We start from the raw sequence: 17836 nt of genomic DNA, 5'->3' as shown, positions 1-17836 counted from the left end.
AAATGTGGAAACTTTAGTACTTTAAAATGCTTTCAAGCTCCATTTCTGCGAGTATTTTCAGGCACCTTGAATCATAAACGTGTCCGGTAAATCACGCCAGTACAAGGAAAGCCCTTGCCTTTTTTAATGATACTCAGCCAGACAATGCACTAGGTACAGTAGACAAAACTGCTGCACCATTTTGGTGTTAGTGTATGACATATTGTATGTACAAAACGGAAAATGGCAAGAACCTGTATAAATGTGTCAATAAACAAACAAACAATAAAACGTGTCATAATATTACAAAGCAATATTCTTTTTTTTTCTCTCCCTGAGCTAAAAAAATGTACATTAAGTTTTACAGATACTTTTGAACCACTACATTAAACACATACATTTCAAAGAAATAATAAATATTTTGAAAATTCAAGCATTTAAAAGGATTTCAAGTACCTACAGTATGTGAAAGCACTTTCATACTTTTGGGATTCCAAAACAACTGGATGAAGTGGACAGTTGCTATAAAAAGAGAATGTTTCTGTTTGTTTGTTTTGTGTTCAGACATAATTAGGCCAATTCTGAGGTCCAGGGTCAGTACAGCTAGGTTTTGGATTTTCTTTTTTTCTGCTCAGAGACACAATCTGTGGCTCTCTGTTGCATGGGAGGAAAATAAATGCTTGTAAATCTATCAGAAGCAAATATCAAAAAGCCAGTAGCCCTGGTCAAGCTCAAACATCTTATAACAGCACCGTGACAAATAAAGAGGCATGAAACTTACAGCAATGTTTTTATCACATTAGGGCTGGTGAGATGACATGAGCGCCAGGGGTTCACAGGTCAAGTAGAATCAAAACAGGTGGACAATTGGCTGATCAAGTCTGGGTGTAATGACTAATCAATGGTCGAATGCATTAGCCTAATCTAATGGGCCAGGTGGGAGAGGACACCTCTAGATGCATGGAACACATGATTGAGCACAACATGCAACAGCAATGCAATCAATAAAACAGAGACTGGTCTAACCCCCAGAGGGGTCCCCACTACTGGAATGACTTGCTGCACATTCATTCTGGAGGTGTTGCGCACATGTATGTTTGTATTTGTGTGTGTGTGTGTGTGTGTGTGTGTGTGTAAATATGGATATGGATGGCTGGTTCAGGAAGGACAGAAAAGGAACCAAGCTGTTTTAGTCTGATTGATTGGATTATGAAATGAAATGAGGGAAATCAAAGCATTTTGTTTCTGGGCAGCTCTCTCACACAGCTCAATGAGTGAATAGTTATACTGTGTGCTACTATTGCCAGAGAGAGAAGCAGGGAGAGAGAAAAAAGAGAGCGAACGAGTGAAATGAAGAAAGGGGAGGGGCTTATTATTAAAGATCCGATAGGAAACCTGTGTAGTCCAAGTAGTGGTGCATTAGAGCAAATAATGTAAAGACTAATAACAAAAAAAACAATGAAATCAAGCTAATTAATCATTGATCTGTTTGTACACAAAGAGGTGAGAGACAAGAAGTGTCTTTATACAATATTTATGGTTGCCCCAGGAGGCGCTCTAGCACCGATCTGACCGAACATCACTCTGTGACGAGCACTACAGTGGACAAGCTTGGTTTAGTGCTAAGCTACTACTTTCTACATGACTAAGATCATTTACCTTTTAAGACTTAAAAATAAAGGTACAAAAATGTGTAAAAAAAAAAAGTTCATTAATTAAAAACATCTCTGATATTGAACAAAGGAAGATCAGATTTTTACATTAAAAAAAATCCCCCAAAAAATCCAAAGATAAGAATAAAACACAGAAAGCAACATGAGACAAGAACAAGACAGGACAGACCCGGGTCAATACTTGACCAGCATGCTGCTGACGATGCAGCTCTCAACACACACACACACACACACACACACACAAAAGACAGACATTAGACAAATCACTCAGCCTGTGTCGATATTTTAAAAAGAACACAGAGAATGGGAAGGAATGTAATGAGTAAATAAAGTGATGTTTCAATTAAACAAACAAACGAAATCAAGCAAACCGCCTCTGACATTTACAAAACCACAAAATGACGTGACGTGAAGAAATGAAATGAAACAATGGCAGCCCCGAACTCATGGTTTTGGCTTAAATAAAATAATGGATGTGGATGATAAACTTCTTTATCATCCAAAAAGGAATCGGCTTTTTTTCCAAGAGGTCTTTCCTCTTTGTTTAGATTAAAAAAATAAAAAATATATATAAATAAAAAATATTACATATTAATTAATTATTTTTTTATATTTATATACAAATAGCTATATATATGCATATATAAATGTATATGGATAATATTATATAGACACAAACCGGCTTTTCAACACCCTGTGTAAACAGTAACATCCTTTGTCTTACATGTTTATATTCATTATATGTTTATATGTGAGCAAATTGACAAATTTAAAGACCTTTTAATTTTGTCGAAAAGATTGGAAATGCATATACATAGTTATGATTTACAACATAAATGGTTATGATGTTCAGACGTCACCCGGTCATTAGTAATGAATAGGTGGCAAAAGGGGAAGTTAAACTGAAAATGCCTGTTTGATTAATCACACACTTCACAACAGGAAAAACAGATAAACGTTTCCGTGTGTCTTTATACGTTTGTCTGTGATATAGGCCTCTTCATCTTTGTAGTGAATCAATGTGTTGGTGCCTTATTGAGTGAGATGCAGTGTTTAAGTGAAACTGATGAGCGATGTGTGAGCAATGAGGACTAGGCTATAAGTATGTGGTTCGGGTCACAGGTTAATCCCTATTGATTTACTCCACCGTCTGCATATAACCACACAGGAAGACAAGGAAGGAGAGGCCCTGATTTACCAGCTGACATGGAGCCATGATAAAAGCCCCTGCTCACACAAAAACACAGCTACCGTCACGTGAACGCGTGCACACACACAGTTACCCGATTTAGCCAAATTAGTACAAGAAAATTAAATATCATTCAATCTCCAAGTAAGCATTTGAAAGTACTCTCACTTAGAGAGATCGCTGAAAACGATCTGCATAGGATCAATGAAAGATGTCAGCCAGGCAATTTATTAAAAAAAAAATCACTTTTTTTTTAAGGTGATTAAATAAGAGTGACAAAGACCAACACCAGTATGTCTGACTGGACACCTTAAAAACAGTCGGCTAAGGCTGCATGTAGACACATGCACTTGGTGGTTTCGATCCAAAGGGGAAAAGGTGAAATATTACATTAATATAAACAACTATTAATAATAATCCTTCCCGTTTCTCTCTGCACCTCTCACCCCCATCGGTCTTTCTTTCTCCATCTCTATCTCACTCCTTCTCTCTCTTACCCGCTACCTCTAATCCTCTCATGCGGGCAATAAGTGTATGCACCATGAGCACATTTAATTTCTGCAGTTGGTTTTCAGCGAGCCCAGAGGTGAGCCTTAATAAGGATCAATGGCACTTTATCTGGGACAGCACCCACTTCACAGCATGCAAATTACACAGCAACCCTTAAAAAAAAAAGAAATGGATTTAATTAAAAAATGTAGAACCACGGGCTCTTGAAATTCAATTAAAGGATTTATGCAAAGGTTGGCTAGCTTTTTGTGTTGCAGTTCCTGCTTATATAATGAGCTTTTGGTATTAAAAATCAATAGGTAATCTGGGCTAGGGGATCAGCTGCTTATGTACATTTTTGAAATCAATTTGAAAAATAGTCCATCAGCCCTATGTCACAACAAAAAGGGGGAGGTTGTGTGTGTTTACGTGTGTGTGTGTGTATGTACAAGTGTTGATTGGTCATAACTATTCTCCAAGCATCACAGGTGTCGGGAAACTTTTAGATAGGACTGTAGAATATTCCTTTAGTTCATACCCCTATTTTTCTAACACACAAATAATTTAAATAAAGAATAAAATACGATTTTAGAGTTTTACTTGCAAGCAAGGAGTGCAGGACAATGGTTCCTCAGAACTGCACTGAGGAACTCCTCAGTGCTTAAAGCTTAGATACAGTTTTTTACACACACACATCAATGGTCATCCCCCCTTGACCCTTTACAGCCATGTGGTGTTCACACACCACTTCTGAGCACTGATTGGCAAAGGCTGCTTCAAACAAAGATTCTCCACCAATAGGAGCCATGTGCATGCGCTGCAGTTAATCAAGTAAGATCAGTGCAGTTTGGATGTTTTTCTCTCTTGGTCATCTGCTGGTCTCCTTATTTAGGCAAAGAAACTAGTTCTGACTGGTTCTGTGACCTGTCTCCAAGTGTAACAGTCAGTACCAGTCAGTACTATCCATACCATCCTGTGAATTATTAGCATGTACCCCTTTCTTTAGTACTTTTCCATTTAGTACAGCATAACATAAAGATTCAATAATAGTATAAATTGATATGGAAACTTTATATAAGGAATACATTGTACTGAATAAATGTATTTACAACATCTTAACAACAGGAGTAAAAGCAGTAAAAGTTATTAAACCAAGAGGGTGAACACTGAGTGAGACAATGTCGAAGTGAGAGTCAGAAAGAACGTGTCTCTGTGGACTGGTCAGTTTATGACACATTGGTCTCATGTCATCTCTCTTATTAGAGAGAATCACCAGGCTGTGATGGTCGAGCTGACCCTTGGTCTTGTCTAACTTACCCCAGGACCAAGCAATAGCTCAGGTCTGACTCTTTGGTCAACTCAAGCATATTGTTTTGTCACACACGCAGGTTGTATAACTTTACGTCAGGGTTGAATGACTGGCTGCATGCAGTAGCGGACTGACAGCAGTTGATTGGTTCTTTATTGATCCTGACATGCTCTCCATCAGATCATGTCATCCACAATAAACTATTTACAGTCTCCCTGTGCGATGGACCAGATAAACAGGGCCTGGACCATTCTGCACTACATGTGTTTGTACTTGTGTGTATGTAAAAACAACTACAGGACCTGACTACATTAATATCTAACACCAGTAATGATGTTCTTCCTACACTTGTACTGTTTGCTACTCCACATATTACAGTGCTGTATGTCTACTCCCGTTCTCTCTTTCTTTCCTTCCCTCTTCATTCCCCCTCAGCCATCTCCCCCTTTTTTCCGTTTCTCCCGATGCCGAGGCAGATGGCAACACTGATCCTGGATCTGCTGGACAATACTTCCTGTTAAAAGGGAGGTTTTGTTTTTCTCCCCACTGTTGCCAAAATGCTGCTCAGTGTGTGGTTTTTATCCTGTTTTACAACTAAGTAGTAACATTTACTCTACACACATCCCTCAATGTTTCCCCTGTTAGATGGAAGGACAATATAAATTTGATTTTAATTCTAATTTAAAAACTGTAAAGTCCTTTGAGACTAATGTGATTTGTGAATTTGGGCTAGATAGATAGTTCAAGTGAACCCCATGTGATTCCACACACAACTTAATGTTGGATCAGGACAGCTCATCTAAACCACAAGAAATGGGTAGGTTATCTGGTTTGAGCACCACATTCAAACCACTTGAACACACACACACACACACACACACCTGTTGCCTGAGTGTGTCCTGTGACTTAGTAGCACTGTGCCTGCTAGCAGAGTATTTGTTCTTGAAGTAACCTGACTGCTGGGTTCACCTATAACAGCACCCCCATCTGTTATATCCTAATGTTAATGTGTTCATCCCAGGGTGTGCCTCTAGGGTTAACTGCCAGGAGAGAGCTCCTGGTCAGAGCAGAGAAGGTGCTGGCAGTCCCACTCCTCCTGAATGAACAACGGTTCCTCTCATCCAGCACGGACCGGTGGCGCCTGGTCAAAAGTTCAGCATGTGCATATGTAAAAAGGTGGCCTGGTGCCCGAGGCAGGATCCATGGAAAAATAATCATGCTGCAACACTAAGGAGCGTGGAACGAGGCAGGAACGCTGATGTACATTTATTTATTTATTATGTATTTATTTACTGAGGTGGAGTGGAGTAGTGGGGGAGGGGAATGGGGGGGGGGTGTCTACCCTCCTAAATTTAATTCATTACAAAGAAGGAGGAGGTATTGAGGCCCTCCTTATGCTGATCTTCAAGCAGCTATACACAATCTGGCTTATAGTTAAGGTAAAGATGATGATAAACATGGGCTGAGCCCAGCTGTTTGGAGCCTGAGGCTGCACCGATCTTAAGAGAGCGATCAGTAAGTACACAAAATGTCACTGGGTTCACATTACAATATGGTAGAAGGGGTGAAAACTTCACAGGAGACACCATGCTAATGAGGGGCACTGATAATTATTATCATTATTTTTGATGAATTATATATTTGAGAGAATTATAAGCATTTCCCAATTTTTACTGTAAATATAATAATACAATGTAATGTGTAAATGTAAATGTAATGTAAATGTAAGTGTTTGGAAATGTAAAAAATCTCTAATGTAAAATAAAAAAAAATCACTGTCAATGGGATTCTCTACATTAAATAACTGCGACTAAATTGCAAAGCTGTGATAACAGTGGTCTTTTGCCTTTTCTCCCCTTTTTCTTTATTTCACACTCACACACACACCAGATCATTCAACGCCGATAAACGTAGCAAAGGACACAGGGAAAAACTCCCACTCTAAATACGCTAAATTAAAGAAACAGGAGTCGCAGGCCTGGGACTGTAACCGCTGATAAGTAGATCAAGGCTCTGGAATGGGAACATGATGTTAGAAGAGATAGTTTGGCTGATTAAAATGTCAATGGTCTTTATAGATGCATTTTTCAACTCAGCAAAAAGGAATCGGCTTTTTACATCTATGGTAGAGGGGGATGTTTAACCAATAAAGAAGTTTTTATCTATTAAGTAAAAATCTCCATCATAAAGAAACTAGAAAAAGTTGGGTTTTTTTTTATGAAAAAATTAAAAAGTGTTTTTATTTACAAATGAAATGCTGAATTTTAAAAATGGAAATTAAAATAATTGATAAAAATCAATTGTTTAAAATGAACTTTATCTATCATCTGTACAAGGGGTTGAAAAGAAACTTGATGCTGTAAATATCAGGACAGTGTCAACCCATCCTGTAGATGGTCAGGATATATTTGTTCCAGGGAGAGATTTTTCTTCTGGACAGACACCTTGGGGGCCGGACATTTATATACACAAATAAAATAAAAATCACATTTTTGTCTAACATTATTATCCTCATGGATTGGATTGGAAGGTTCTGCAGGAAGAATGTGGCCCGTGGGCTGCCAGATGATAACTGCTGCAGATGAATGTCAACTAGGTAAGTATCCCCAGTATGTCAACGTTTTTGACTATTCAAGTCACTTCTTAATGATCTATCCCCACTCAGCTTCCAAGTTCAGGAAACATTTACTCTAACTTTAATAAATTAAATTGAAACAAAAAATATTAACAATACAACAATGCTATGAGCAAATTAATCACCAAGTCATTGACAAACACAAGAGCAAACCAAAATGATTGATACTACAGCAAAAGTCACCCAGGAAACAAAAAATAATACAACAATGCTATGAGCAAATTAATTACAGTCACTACTACTAAAATATTACAAAGTGACATACCTCTCCTAAAATATATATATAAATTATAATAACAATTAAAATAAAAGCATGGTTAAAGAGTGGTCCACCATATATGATATTTCCCTCCAGCTAACACAAAATAGGATTTCCTGATTAAGGAGTCCGGAATGGTTGACATTGTTACAGCACTCGCTCCGTTATGTATTCATGTGAGTGTATTTACTTATGTAGGCCAAGTCTATATCACTCCACCTGTGCTCCTATAAATCAAGCCTGTGCTTTAAATGAGAGGATGGTTATTTGCTCAATAACACACACGGGAGCTATGTGATTGTTTTTTGGAGTCGACATTCTGCTTATGTTTGCATCCCAGAACAATCTCCACGGATCCCGCAAGCATACGCAAGCAATTAAAGCGATACCATCTTCATATCCCTGCAACCAATAACTGAAATAATATCACTGTTTTATTAAGCCCTTAATGTGGGGGCAGAAGGAGTGAGGAGTGGGATTTTAAAGAGGATACACTTTTAAGGGCCTTATCATACCCAGATTTAAATAAGAGCAAATGCTTTAGCTTAAGGGTGTGTCTGTGTATCTGTGTGTGTGTGTGTGTGTGTCTGTGTGTGGCCCTTTATCAGACATGAATTTTAGCTAATAGCTGTGTCAGCACACCAGAATTTAATTACTAGCTCTACCTTTGTACTTTAATGTTTACTAACATTTATGCTACATTTAATTAACCAGGAACAGAAATGCCTCTGCCCCGTACCAGAGCGGAAAAACTTGCCGCTGCTAATTTTGTATGTTTACGCAAACCACAAACTTTGTTTAAGAGTGCTCTTCCCAGTTCAAAAGCCTAAAGTCCTGGTTAAATTACACTAAAGTAGGGTGGGAATGAAAAGGGTAGATTAATTCTTGCAATGGTAATATAATAATAAAGATGACATCTGAAAGAAAAAAATGATCAGATTTAAGAATTCTTGATCTTAGCATTTTATAAGAGATGCTGAAGAGCAGTTTCTCTCATCCCTCATCCTATGTCAGAGAAAACGACAAATGACAGCCTGAGGCTTTGTGTCTGTCAAACATGATGGATCAGAACATCGCTTCACTAAAACTCGACCACGCTCCCTATCAACACATCACATTTTCCCTTCAGTGCTAACACTAAATTGATAAATGATGAGGAGAAGCTAATAAATAATTGTAACCGTCAAACTACAGTGTGTTTTAAAAACCTTTGCAGACTTAACAAGCAGGACTGGGCCATTATCAACATGTTTTTCTTACCATGGACTTGGTGAAGGGTCTGACCAGCATGAAGAGGAAGGACATCAGCCACCAGTTCCGATGTATTGAGGTGTACATCATGTTTCCTGGATGCACTGCATTGGAGGTGACACCGTAGGGGGAAAGGCGTCGGTGGAGCTCATTGCTGAAGAGAATGTTGCAAAGTTTGGCCCGATTGTAGGCTAGCATGGACCAGTATTCCCTCTTTGGCGGTGACAGCAAGGCCAGGTCCACCTTTCCATACAAGTCCAAGAGGTCAGTAAACCTGTAATACAGTCCACATCAGAATCAGTAACGTTCAGAAAACAGCAAAGACTGACGACAGCTGCCAGGCCACAGATGGATTGTTTTCTCCAGATGGTTATCAGTTTGCTGTTCTAATAAAAATACTAAACTTTTTTTCAGAATCCCCCCATGCTTAGGCCAGAAACACAATTAAAGTTGGTTGGCTTTTGTTCACATATACATTTTTTTAAAGTGTATGTATAAAAAAACCCAGATTGTAACCATTTAAGGATGAACACAGTTTTTATACATTAGTCCACTTTTGTCAAATTACATTTGTCTTACTATACAACTTTAACTTCTCTTTATAGGGTGACAGTATTTTGTAGGGCTGTAACCAACCAAAGAAAGTGTTGGTCGACTGAAGTCCTGAAGTTTTGAAAGAAAGTCAACCACAAAAAGAAAACTGGGAGATTTCAGCCCTAGGTTTTTCGACATCTTCAACATACATCTTGTTTATTTCTACACATATAGACTGTGCAGGAATAAATACAATTTCACAGTCTATGGAAGGGAGGGTATCATCCTTTTAACACTCCGTCAATCAATGTGTGTGTGTGTGTGTGTGTGTGTGTGTGTGTGTATATATTCATGCCTCAATGTGTGTTGGTGGCTCCATACAAATCAAAGACATGACACAAGGTTCTTTAATTGCCTGCGACAGAGCTGTTTAACTCCAGATGTTTGTCAAGGGCCCTTAAACTGTACACTCGTTCCTGTGTTATTGTGCCTTCACAAAATACTACCACAATACATGCACATGAAAACATCAAGCACACACCAGTGTTTATGTGCGCGAGTGTGACAGTGAGGGATAACAACAGTCTCAAAACTGGCAGACCACGGCCTACATATTAATTCAGTCGTTAGGGAACAACCAACAAAATGTCACCTGGTTTCCCTGTTGTGACTTTACAAGAACACCACCTCTTGTTTACCGTCACCTTCCGCAACACCCTCACATTACAACATCTGCAGGGTTTACATTTCACGTGCTGAAACCCTGTAACAAATCCAATTCAAAAGGAACAAAGTAATTGACTTTTCTTTACACTAATTTCCTCTAATTATGCTCAACTGGCTGTGAATGACATTTCAACTAAATTCATTGTCAGGCTTCAGCTTAAATTTGCAAAATAATAATATAAATATTTGGTTTTTAAAACTAAAAGCTTTTAAAAGGTCTTGCCAGCAAAGATGGGTAGAGGATTTTTTTATCATTATTATTATTTTGAAAAATGAAGTTACCTTGTTTGACTGAATCTGCAGTAATAAAACACCTGCCGTGAACAGATTCCAACATACAGTAACCCCTTGGGTGGAAAAAACTGATAAAATGAATTCCCCCCCCTTGGGGGAAAAAACTGATAAAATGAATTCCCCCCTAAACATGGGTCCATCTCTCCCATCTTTGTCCCTTACAGGTCATTATTTGAGCAGTAAAGAATGGGCTTAAGAAATATTATATACCGCAAGGTCAGAGTTCATGTAAGCTTTTCAGGGAAGGCTAAGTAAATACTGTTTCTAAAAAAATCAGTAGTAAACGGGAAAATAACACAAGTGTGGTATCTTCAAACGATGCAATATAAGTCTAAAATGAGGTGGACAGACTGGAAGATGTAATATTAGATATAATGCATTTGCACGTCTTCATCTGAGTCTAGTCCGTGTCAGTGTGTAACTGACTCTCTCAGGTCTGGACTAAGCTCTGTTGAAAGGATTTAAGCCACCACTAATGGCAGAAGAGAGGAAGAAAGGTGAGTGCACAGTTGAGAATGGGTAAAAGGAGAGAGAGATCGACGGAGACCGCAGAGGACACCAGACGTTTGGAGGCTGTAAACGGTGAACACTTTTTACTGTTACACCGTCGAAATGTGTGTGAATTCACTGTTCTTACTGTGAAGGCAAGTCGTGCATCAATCAAATTCTGTCAATACTCCCATCATAGCATGCTTCCTTTCAATAAGCTTTTCTTACTTCTATTTCCCCTGACTTTTCCTACATGCTGTAATAGCCTGTGTGACCCCAAGTGAATCTAGGTGTCAAACCATCTCCTCCGCCGCTCACTTCTCCTCTCATGCATGGCAGTCTATATAACATAACTCATATTAAGCCTCTGTAATAGCGCTGCTGTTGGATCTGCTAGAATAACTCTGCGTATGTTCTCCTTGTTTTAGGTCACTCTGCAGAGCTCCAATCAATCACTCTGCTTGGCTGACTGATTGAATGTAACCAGGATCAATGTCTTTCTTTTCTTTTCTTTTTTTCTCTCTCATTCACACACGTGCACACACAGGAACTCTCAATCACATGGCTCACGGCCTGGACCTACAGATCACTGAAAGACACTGTGCTTGTCTACTGTATGACAGGCAAAAGAGAAGTGTACGGAGCGGAGTCATTTTAGCAGAAACAGAGTGGAGAAACAAAAGAGAAGAAAGGGAAAAGGGGCTGAGTCAGAGGGTCACACAGAAAAGAGCAGATACTTGATCAAAGTAAATTTTAGCTGATAAGGCCATCCATCATGTTGATGATACGTTTAATTTATAGTGACAGCGTGCAGAGTGAAATGAGTTTCCAGTGAGTGAGGCTGTCACATTTGACAATACACATTAAGTCTGCTCTATCACTTTGTAGTAAAAAAAAGTAGCCAATGTAGCAGATATAACAACGTGAGGGAAATTAAACAGTTGTTTGATTGGACAAGGTAGTTTGAGTGCTTTAACTCTGCCAGTGTGGTTGGAACATTATTAACCCATATGTGCACTAACTCAGCCGCAGTTGTTTGGGTTTCAACAACTGCCATTTTCACACTCCACCCTGAACTGACTCCCCTAGTACTGTATTTCCCGGACTATAAGTCAGACTTTTTTTCATCCTTTGGCTAGGTTTGCGCCTTGTACACTAAGGTGTGACTTATAGTCCAGAAGATACGGTAGTTGATACAGCATTCAGTCCCAAAGTAGTTTAAGTGAAGAAAATACACTTTTGTGTTCACACTGACTTTTAATTCAGAATTCACTGCATACTCAATACCTGTTTTATCACGGAGCACTATACACGGAAGACGGCTTTGCATACATTCCCAGACTGTACGCCACCTATTGAATTGTGCTACATTTCTTTGTTTGTTTTTTGGGGGGAAATCTTTCCCCTTCAGTCCTAGATTATGATGTGATTATGATTATGATTGACGCCACTGTGTTAGCGTATGTGAGTGACAATGGTACCCATTTACAGTGCATGAGTTCTGATGTACAATGAAAATTCAGGATACGTTTCAACATAGGAACAGAACTCTATAAGCTGAGGACCACTTTTATTCTGTCAAAGTGAAGGTAAGCAGAGAGCTGGAGTATGTTTGGTTCAACTTTGGTTTAAGTGTAATATTATGTACACATTTAGCTTAAAATTAAAGAGGGAGCCAGTGGGACATACATTACCTGTGAGACTCTGAGGACACAACAACCACACGAGAAGGGGCTGAACGCCGCAGCACATCTTCAAGGCATTGCACAAGAAGAAAGTGACCGAGGTGGCAGATCTGGAAAGTGGACTCCAGGCTGTCCTCTGTCAGGCACCAGGGTATTGTGCACACTGCTGCGTTACACACCAGAATGTGTAGGGGCCTACGGTGAGAATGAAAGCAGAACATTTTTAGGTTTTTCAAAAATGAATATGTAAAAGAGACAAATGGTAGATGTTGCGAAAACTCAGAGGTGATTAAAGGAGAGGGACGCAGCATCAGTTCTACTGAAATGACCCAGAGATGCTACACCTGTGACTCAACAATGTTGATACCCAACACAGTTGGCTGTATTCCAATAGCAACAAACACAGTGGAATGGAACCATAAACCATTTCAACCCATGAGACTGGTGGAAGTAATAACTGTTGATACATGGTTGGAGTGACTGTTCTATATACAACCAACCCCACCAACAGATCAACCCCAGCAAAGAGCAGATCAATACAAACGCAAACACACACACACACACACACACACACACACACACACATACAGACCGTAGAACATAAAAAGCAATCGTTTAAATTCAGGCGACAGTAAAATAAGCGTATGCTTTATCAAACACTTACACACATTCAATTTCTTTTAATCTTTTACAGACATTGCATGGGGTTGAGGGTGTAACGCCCCCCTCCTCTCATCCCACTAAACAGAGATTGGTCGGACCAGTAAGAGATCCTTGTAGGTGACAGCACCGCTCCAGCGACTCGAATCCATAGTAACACAGTCGAACAATCCAAACACACCCCACCAATTTTTAATTTCTTCCATTAGAATTAATTATGAGGCCGAAGGCAATTTGTGTACCCTGTGTTTAAGACTGCCTACTGGATTAATTAAAAACTGGATGCTGGAAAATTAATGTGCGAATTGTTATGCCTCGCTATAATGAGCCATCCCATGCTAATACATTAGAGTGTACTGTACAATCACCTTCATGCCTCCAAACACACAAGGTTCATTATAGAGCACATACCTATTCAGAATTCAACTTAAAGAATGTCGACCTAAGCAGTATCAACAGAGCACACAGGCAGCAAAATCATTTATTTGGACTAAAACTGAGCTTGGGGTGAGTACAAACAACAAAATGTGAAATACACATGCAGTTATAATGTGACTGATATTTGTCACTTTCTGTCACTGTATATATATTTGTAATATAAATATATAACAAATATAAACACAAACATTTCTATATAGCGTATACATTTACATACACATTCATGTGTATTTATGTATAAATATTATATGTATACATATATTATAAATGAAAAATATTAAAATATATATATATATTAGGGATGCCCAATATTTTCCAAACACTTTCAGCTTCCAATATCAACCGATAATATTTTTTTGTTTACCTACATAATCTACAATGATGTAGATTGAAGATTGTCCTGAGCCACGTAAGGAACAATTTTAAAGTCCCTAGTATGGCCAGTACTACAGTACTACTACCAGTACTACTATACTACTGTATATTTTACTTTAAAGTATCTTAATTTCATGTTTTAAAATGATCTTTATAATTGATACCCTCCATTTAACTAAAGTCAGAACAGCCAATCAGGGAGTCTTTTTTTATCCTAGTGATTCCAACACTGACTAAAGATGAAGAATGACCAACCAGCAGTATCCCACTCAACAACAGTGATGCTGAGCACGTTCACCAAATGAGTGTGGACAGCCAATGACAGACAACCGTCAGAGATGTTTTTTGGACAGTCTCTTTGCAGATAGCCATAGCTAGCAGAATGTTGAAGTGGGTGCACGTAACTTATTATAATTTTTTTTTTATTTGCCAACAAGGATTAGAAAGTAATAGTAAAGAGTTAAAACTCCAGCTGAACACTGATAATAAAGTTTTCAAGCTTTAAGATTGTAGTTTTTGATTTTTTGCTTTTCATAGTCAAATAGTCCACCTTAACAAAACAAAACATTTGCTATAAAAAAAGAAAATTTGGGGCCTAGCGCAGTTTTAAGAACTCTTGACCTAACCTTTTAACTTTAGAGCTATCAAATTAAAACAAGTTGATTATCACTTACCCAACTAAGAATTAAAATTCTTAGTTGACAGCCGACATTCAGTACAGTAGCATTTGGGCCATATTAAGCATTTGTGATCAAGAAGTCCAATAACCAACTTTTCTCTGGCCAGCAGAGCTATTTCCCCCACACAGCTCGGATGGGTCTCGGGTGAGTCTGCTTGTAATGTAAAAGGCCTGTTAATTCAACTGCCCACCAGTTAGTCCCTCTCTCATAAGCACAGGTCTAATGAATGTCTTTAATAGGCCTATTGTTGCGCACTCCAGTCCCGCTTTCCACATTAAGACTTTACACAACACTGTGTGCACTGCGCAATCTCAGCGCTGGTCAAACGAGGGTGTTAACTACCAAACGGGGAGACATCAGTTTATATATTTACTTTAAATAACCCCCCTGGGTATGACCCCTGACCTCTATGATAATGTGGGCCAGCAGAAGATATTGCCTGTGCGAGGCTAAAGACTACTAATCATTAACTCTGCACTTTATTGGCAACAGGAAAACTGGCCAAGACAACACACACACACGCACGCAGGCACACACACACACACACACACACACACACACACAGTACAATATATATCCTCGGATCATTTTCTATATTGGGATGCACAATTTCAGCACACACACCAGAGGAGTGCACCTACAAGGTTACAGCACCACAACAATTGAGGGCAGGAAAAAGCAGATGGATGTATTACGATACGCATATGTGACAATCGCACGATGCCTTTTATTAAAAATAAGGTGAGAACAAATTGCATGTGTTAATTATGGATCATTCACTAGAACTGTATTAAGAACACTCTGTCAGGAAGGCCTTACATCAATTACCTCTCAATAAAAGTGCACTTCATTCAATGATATCAATATCCAGGTAATTTCATTTTAAAGGAAAGGCAATTAATAAGGTCAATGGAACAGAGAGCTGCATGAAAGCCACTGACTGAAGCACTCAAGAGCGTAGCCATAAGAAGAAATGAGAAAAGGGGGAATTAATTTTATTTTTTTGTCTTTGCAGTTTTGTGCGTTTGTCTGTCTGCCCGCCTCTGTGTTTACAAAGCTTAATTTTTTTTTATGCTCTATGAACACAATTGTCTGTGCGTGTCCATGCATGTGAACACATATGTGTGCGAGTCGCCCGTGTGCCCATTCCTGGTTGCATTATGCCTAAAGACATAAGTGTGGTAATAGAGTGGTGGTAGAGTCAGACAGCTGCCCAGTGCCATTCACAGCTCAGAGCTCCCAGCCTCCACCTGCTCTGTTCGCCTTCTGATGAGAATTAATGTACTCTGACATCCCCTGGGACTCCCCCACTCCGCCCTAACAGCACAGCTAATGAAGAAATACAACCTTTCCAAAATACTGAGGTGGAGAAGGAAAGACACAGACAGAGAATGAGAGACATCATAAGGGAGGGAGAAAGAGGCGGCAGACAAACTGAGGTTGATAAACAGGATACATCTCAAAGCTGTAAGAAGAAGAAGAAAAAGGATTGATTCTGGGTCAAAAGGTAAAAGAGGTGAAAATGCAGTATTTGGTTGTGCATTGTGGAGACATATGTTTGAGAATTGAGGGAACTACAGGAAAAGTGAGAGTTGAAGCCAGCATGAGGATTGGCTGTGACCCAAGACAGGGGTTCTGAATGGCCATACCCTGCCTGAGGGGTGCTGCGAGCGATGATTGCCCTGCCTCTCCCTCAGGGTCCGCCTAATAACACTTTCTCCCCTCCCCCGTATCAGTATGGATTACAGATTAAATGACCCCCAAAATAGCAACTGCTGGACCGGTCACAAAGTCCAAGACAAATGCTGTTAAAGCTGACCACCACAAAATAAGTGCCATAAAGTCTGCTGGTTTGTTTCTCAATGTCAAGAAATAACACAAAAATGCAAACACATACACACTCCTGGGACCATGTCCATATGGTGTCTAACTAGTCAACATTTGGAATATAGGTTAAAATGGTCTGTGAGCCTGAAGGAAGAAGAACCACTGATCTAAAACATTGCTTTTTTTTTTTATATGTCTGACAACCTATTAAATTTCAAAACTATTTAGTTCCTGCAGTACTGTTTTAAAAATGAGTTTTTAACATAGAGCAAAGTGTTCAAAGTGTCTTCATCTATGAGAGACTGCTGTTAAGAGATGAGACGTGGACATAGACAAGTTAGAACAAGAGCTGTACAAAAAAGATTATTTTTTAAAGTTTAATTCTGGAAATATTTTAGTTTCAATTCAGGGAGAGAGAGAGAGAAAGAGAGGGGGAGAGAAGAGAAGAAAACGATTGTCATAACAGCCTTGAATTTGTTCCCTCACTGCTGACTTTGACATGTTCTTAAAATATTTGGCAGTCTGCTTGTTATTTCAGTTCTATTTAAACGCACACAACGAAATGTGCCCTCTGCATTAAACCCATCCCTAGGGGGCAGCAAGAGAATTCTGGGTGCTTCCTCAATCCGGTACAGCCAGGGCAGAATTTAAACCCCAGATTAGAAGAATAATCCTCTCACTGTTGGGCCAATTCAAGACCTCAGTAAAGCAAGTTATCTTTTTAAACAGTACTATTGTAAAAATATATATTTTAATATACAAGTCGCACCTCAGTATAAGTCGCAAACCCAGCCAAAGGATGAAAAAACAACTGTGACTTATAGTCCGGAAAAAACAATACTATCATTTTGTTGTCTGTGACTTTTCCCATTGTAGGGCTGAGATCATGACACCAAATTTCATCACAGACTGCCCATCTTTTTACCAGCACGTACACATAAGAACTGACTAACCATCCAAAAAAACTGCTGTCGATAAATATGTGCTTTTCTGTTACAAACTTGATAAACGAAGATTGCCCTGGCTTAGTTTTTATATTTTATTTGATTTTTTTAAATGAATTTCATTTCAAACATAAAGCAATAATAATAATAATAATAATAATACATTAAAATTCCAGAATAATCAAGCAATTAATCACAATTTAAAAAATGTCATCGCTCAGCGCTAGTTAAAACATTCAGTTTAAATGTTTGACATGTTGTTCTTACTTACAGTTTCTTGGCCTTGAAGGATTCAGCAAACTCCCTGACACTTCTGAGGGAGGCCAGGTCACACACCATAGCTTCCACTCTTGCTTTGTGCTGTCAGGAAAGAAAACACAAAAGTATGGCCGTACATGAG

General features: G+C 38.9%; 1 protein-coding gene across 1 annotated transcript in view; it reads right to left on the bottom strand.

The window, feature by feature from the left end:
* Positions 1-7616: 7616 nt before the first annotated feature.
* The window catches only part of wwox (WW domain containing oxidoreductase), a 45098-nt gene continuing 34878 nt past the window's right edge, over positions 7617-17836 (bottom strand). The window contains exons 6-8 of the mRNA XM_008311960.3: positions 17708-17796; positions 12522-12707; positions 7617-9058 (exon numbers count right to left, since the gene is read on the bottom strand). Coding sequence (XP_008310182.2) covers positions 8776-9058; positions 12522-12707; positions 17708-17796 — 558 coding nt within the window. The 3' untranslated portion in view covers positions 7617-8775. The remainder of the gene's footprint in view (positions 9059-12521; positions 12708-17707; positions 17797-17836) is intronic.

This window comes from Cynoglossus semilaevis, chromosome 6 (assembly GCF_000523025.1).
Source record: "Cynoglossus semilaevis isolate Cse_v1.0 chromosome 6, Cse_v1.0, whole genome shotgun sequence".
NCBI lineage: Eukaryota > Metazoa > Chordata > Actinopteri > Pleuronectiformes > Cynoglossidae > Cynoglossus > Cynoglossus semilaevis.
This window is presented reverse-complemented; position numbering and strand designations above follow the sequence as displayed.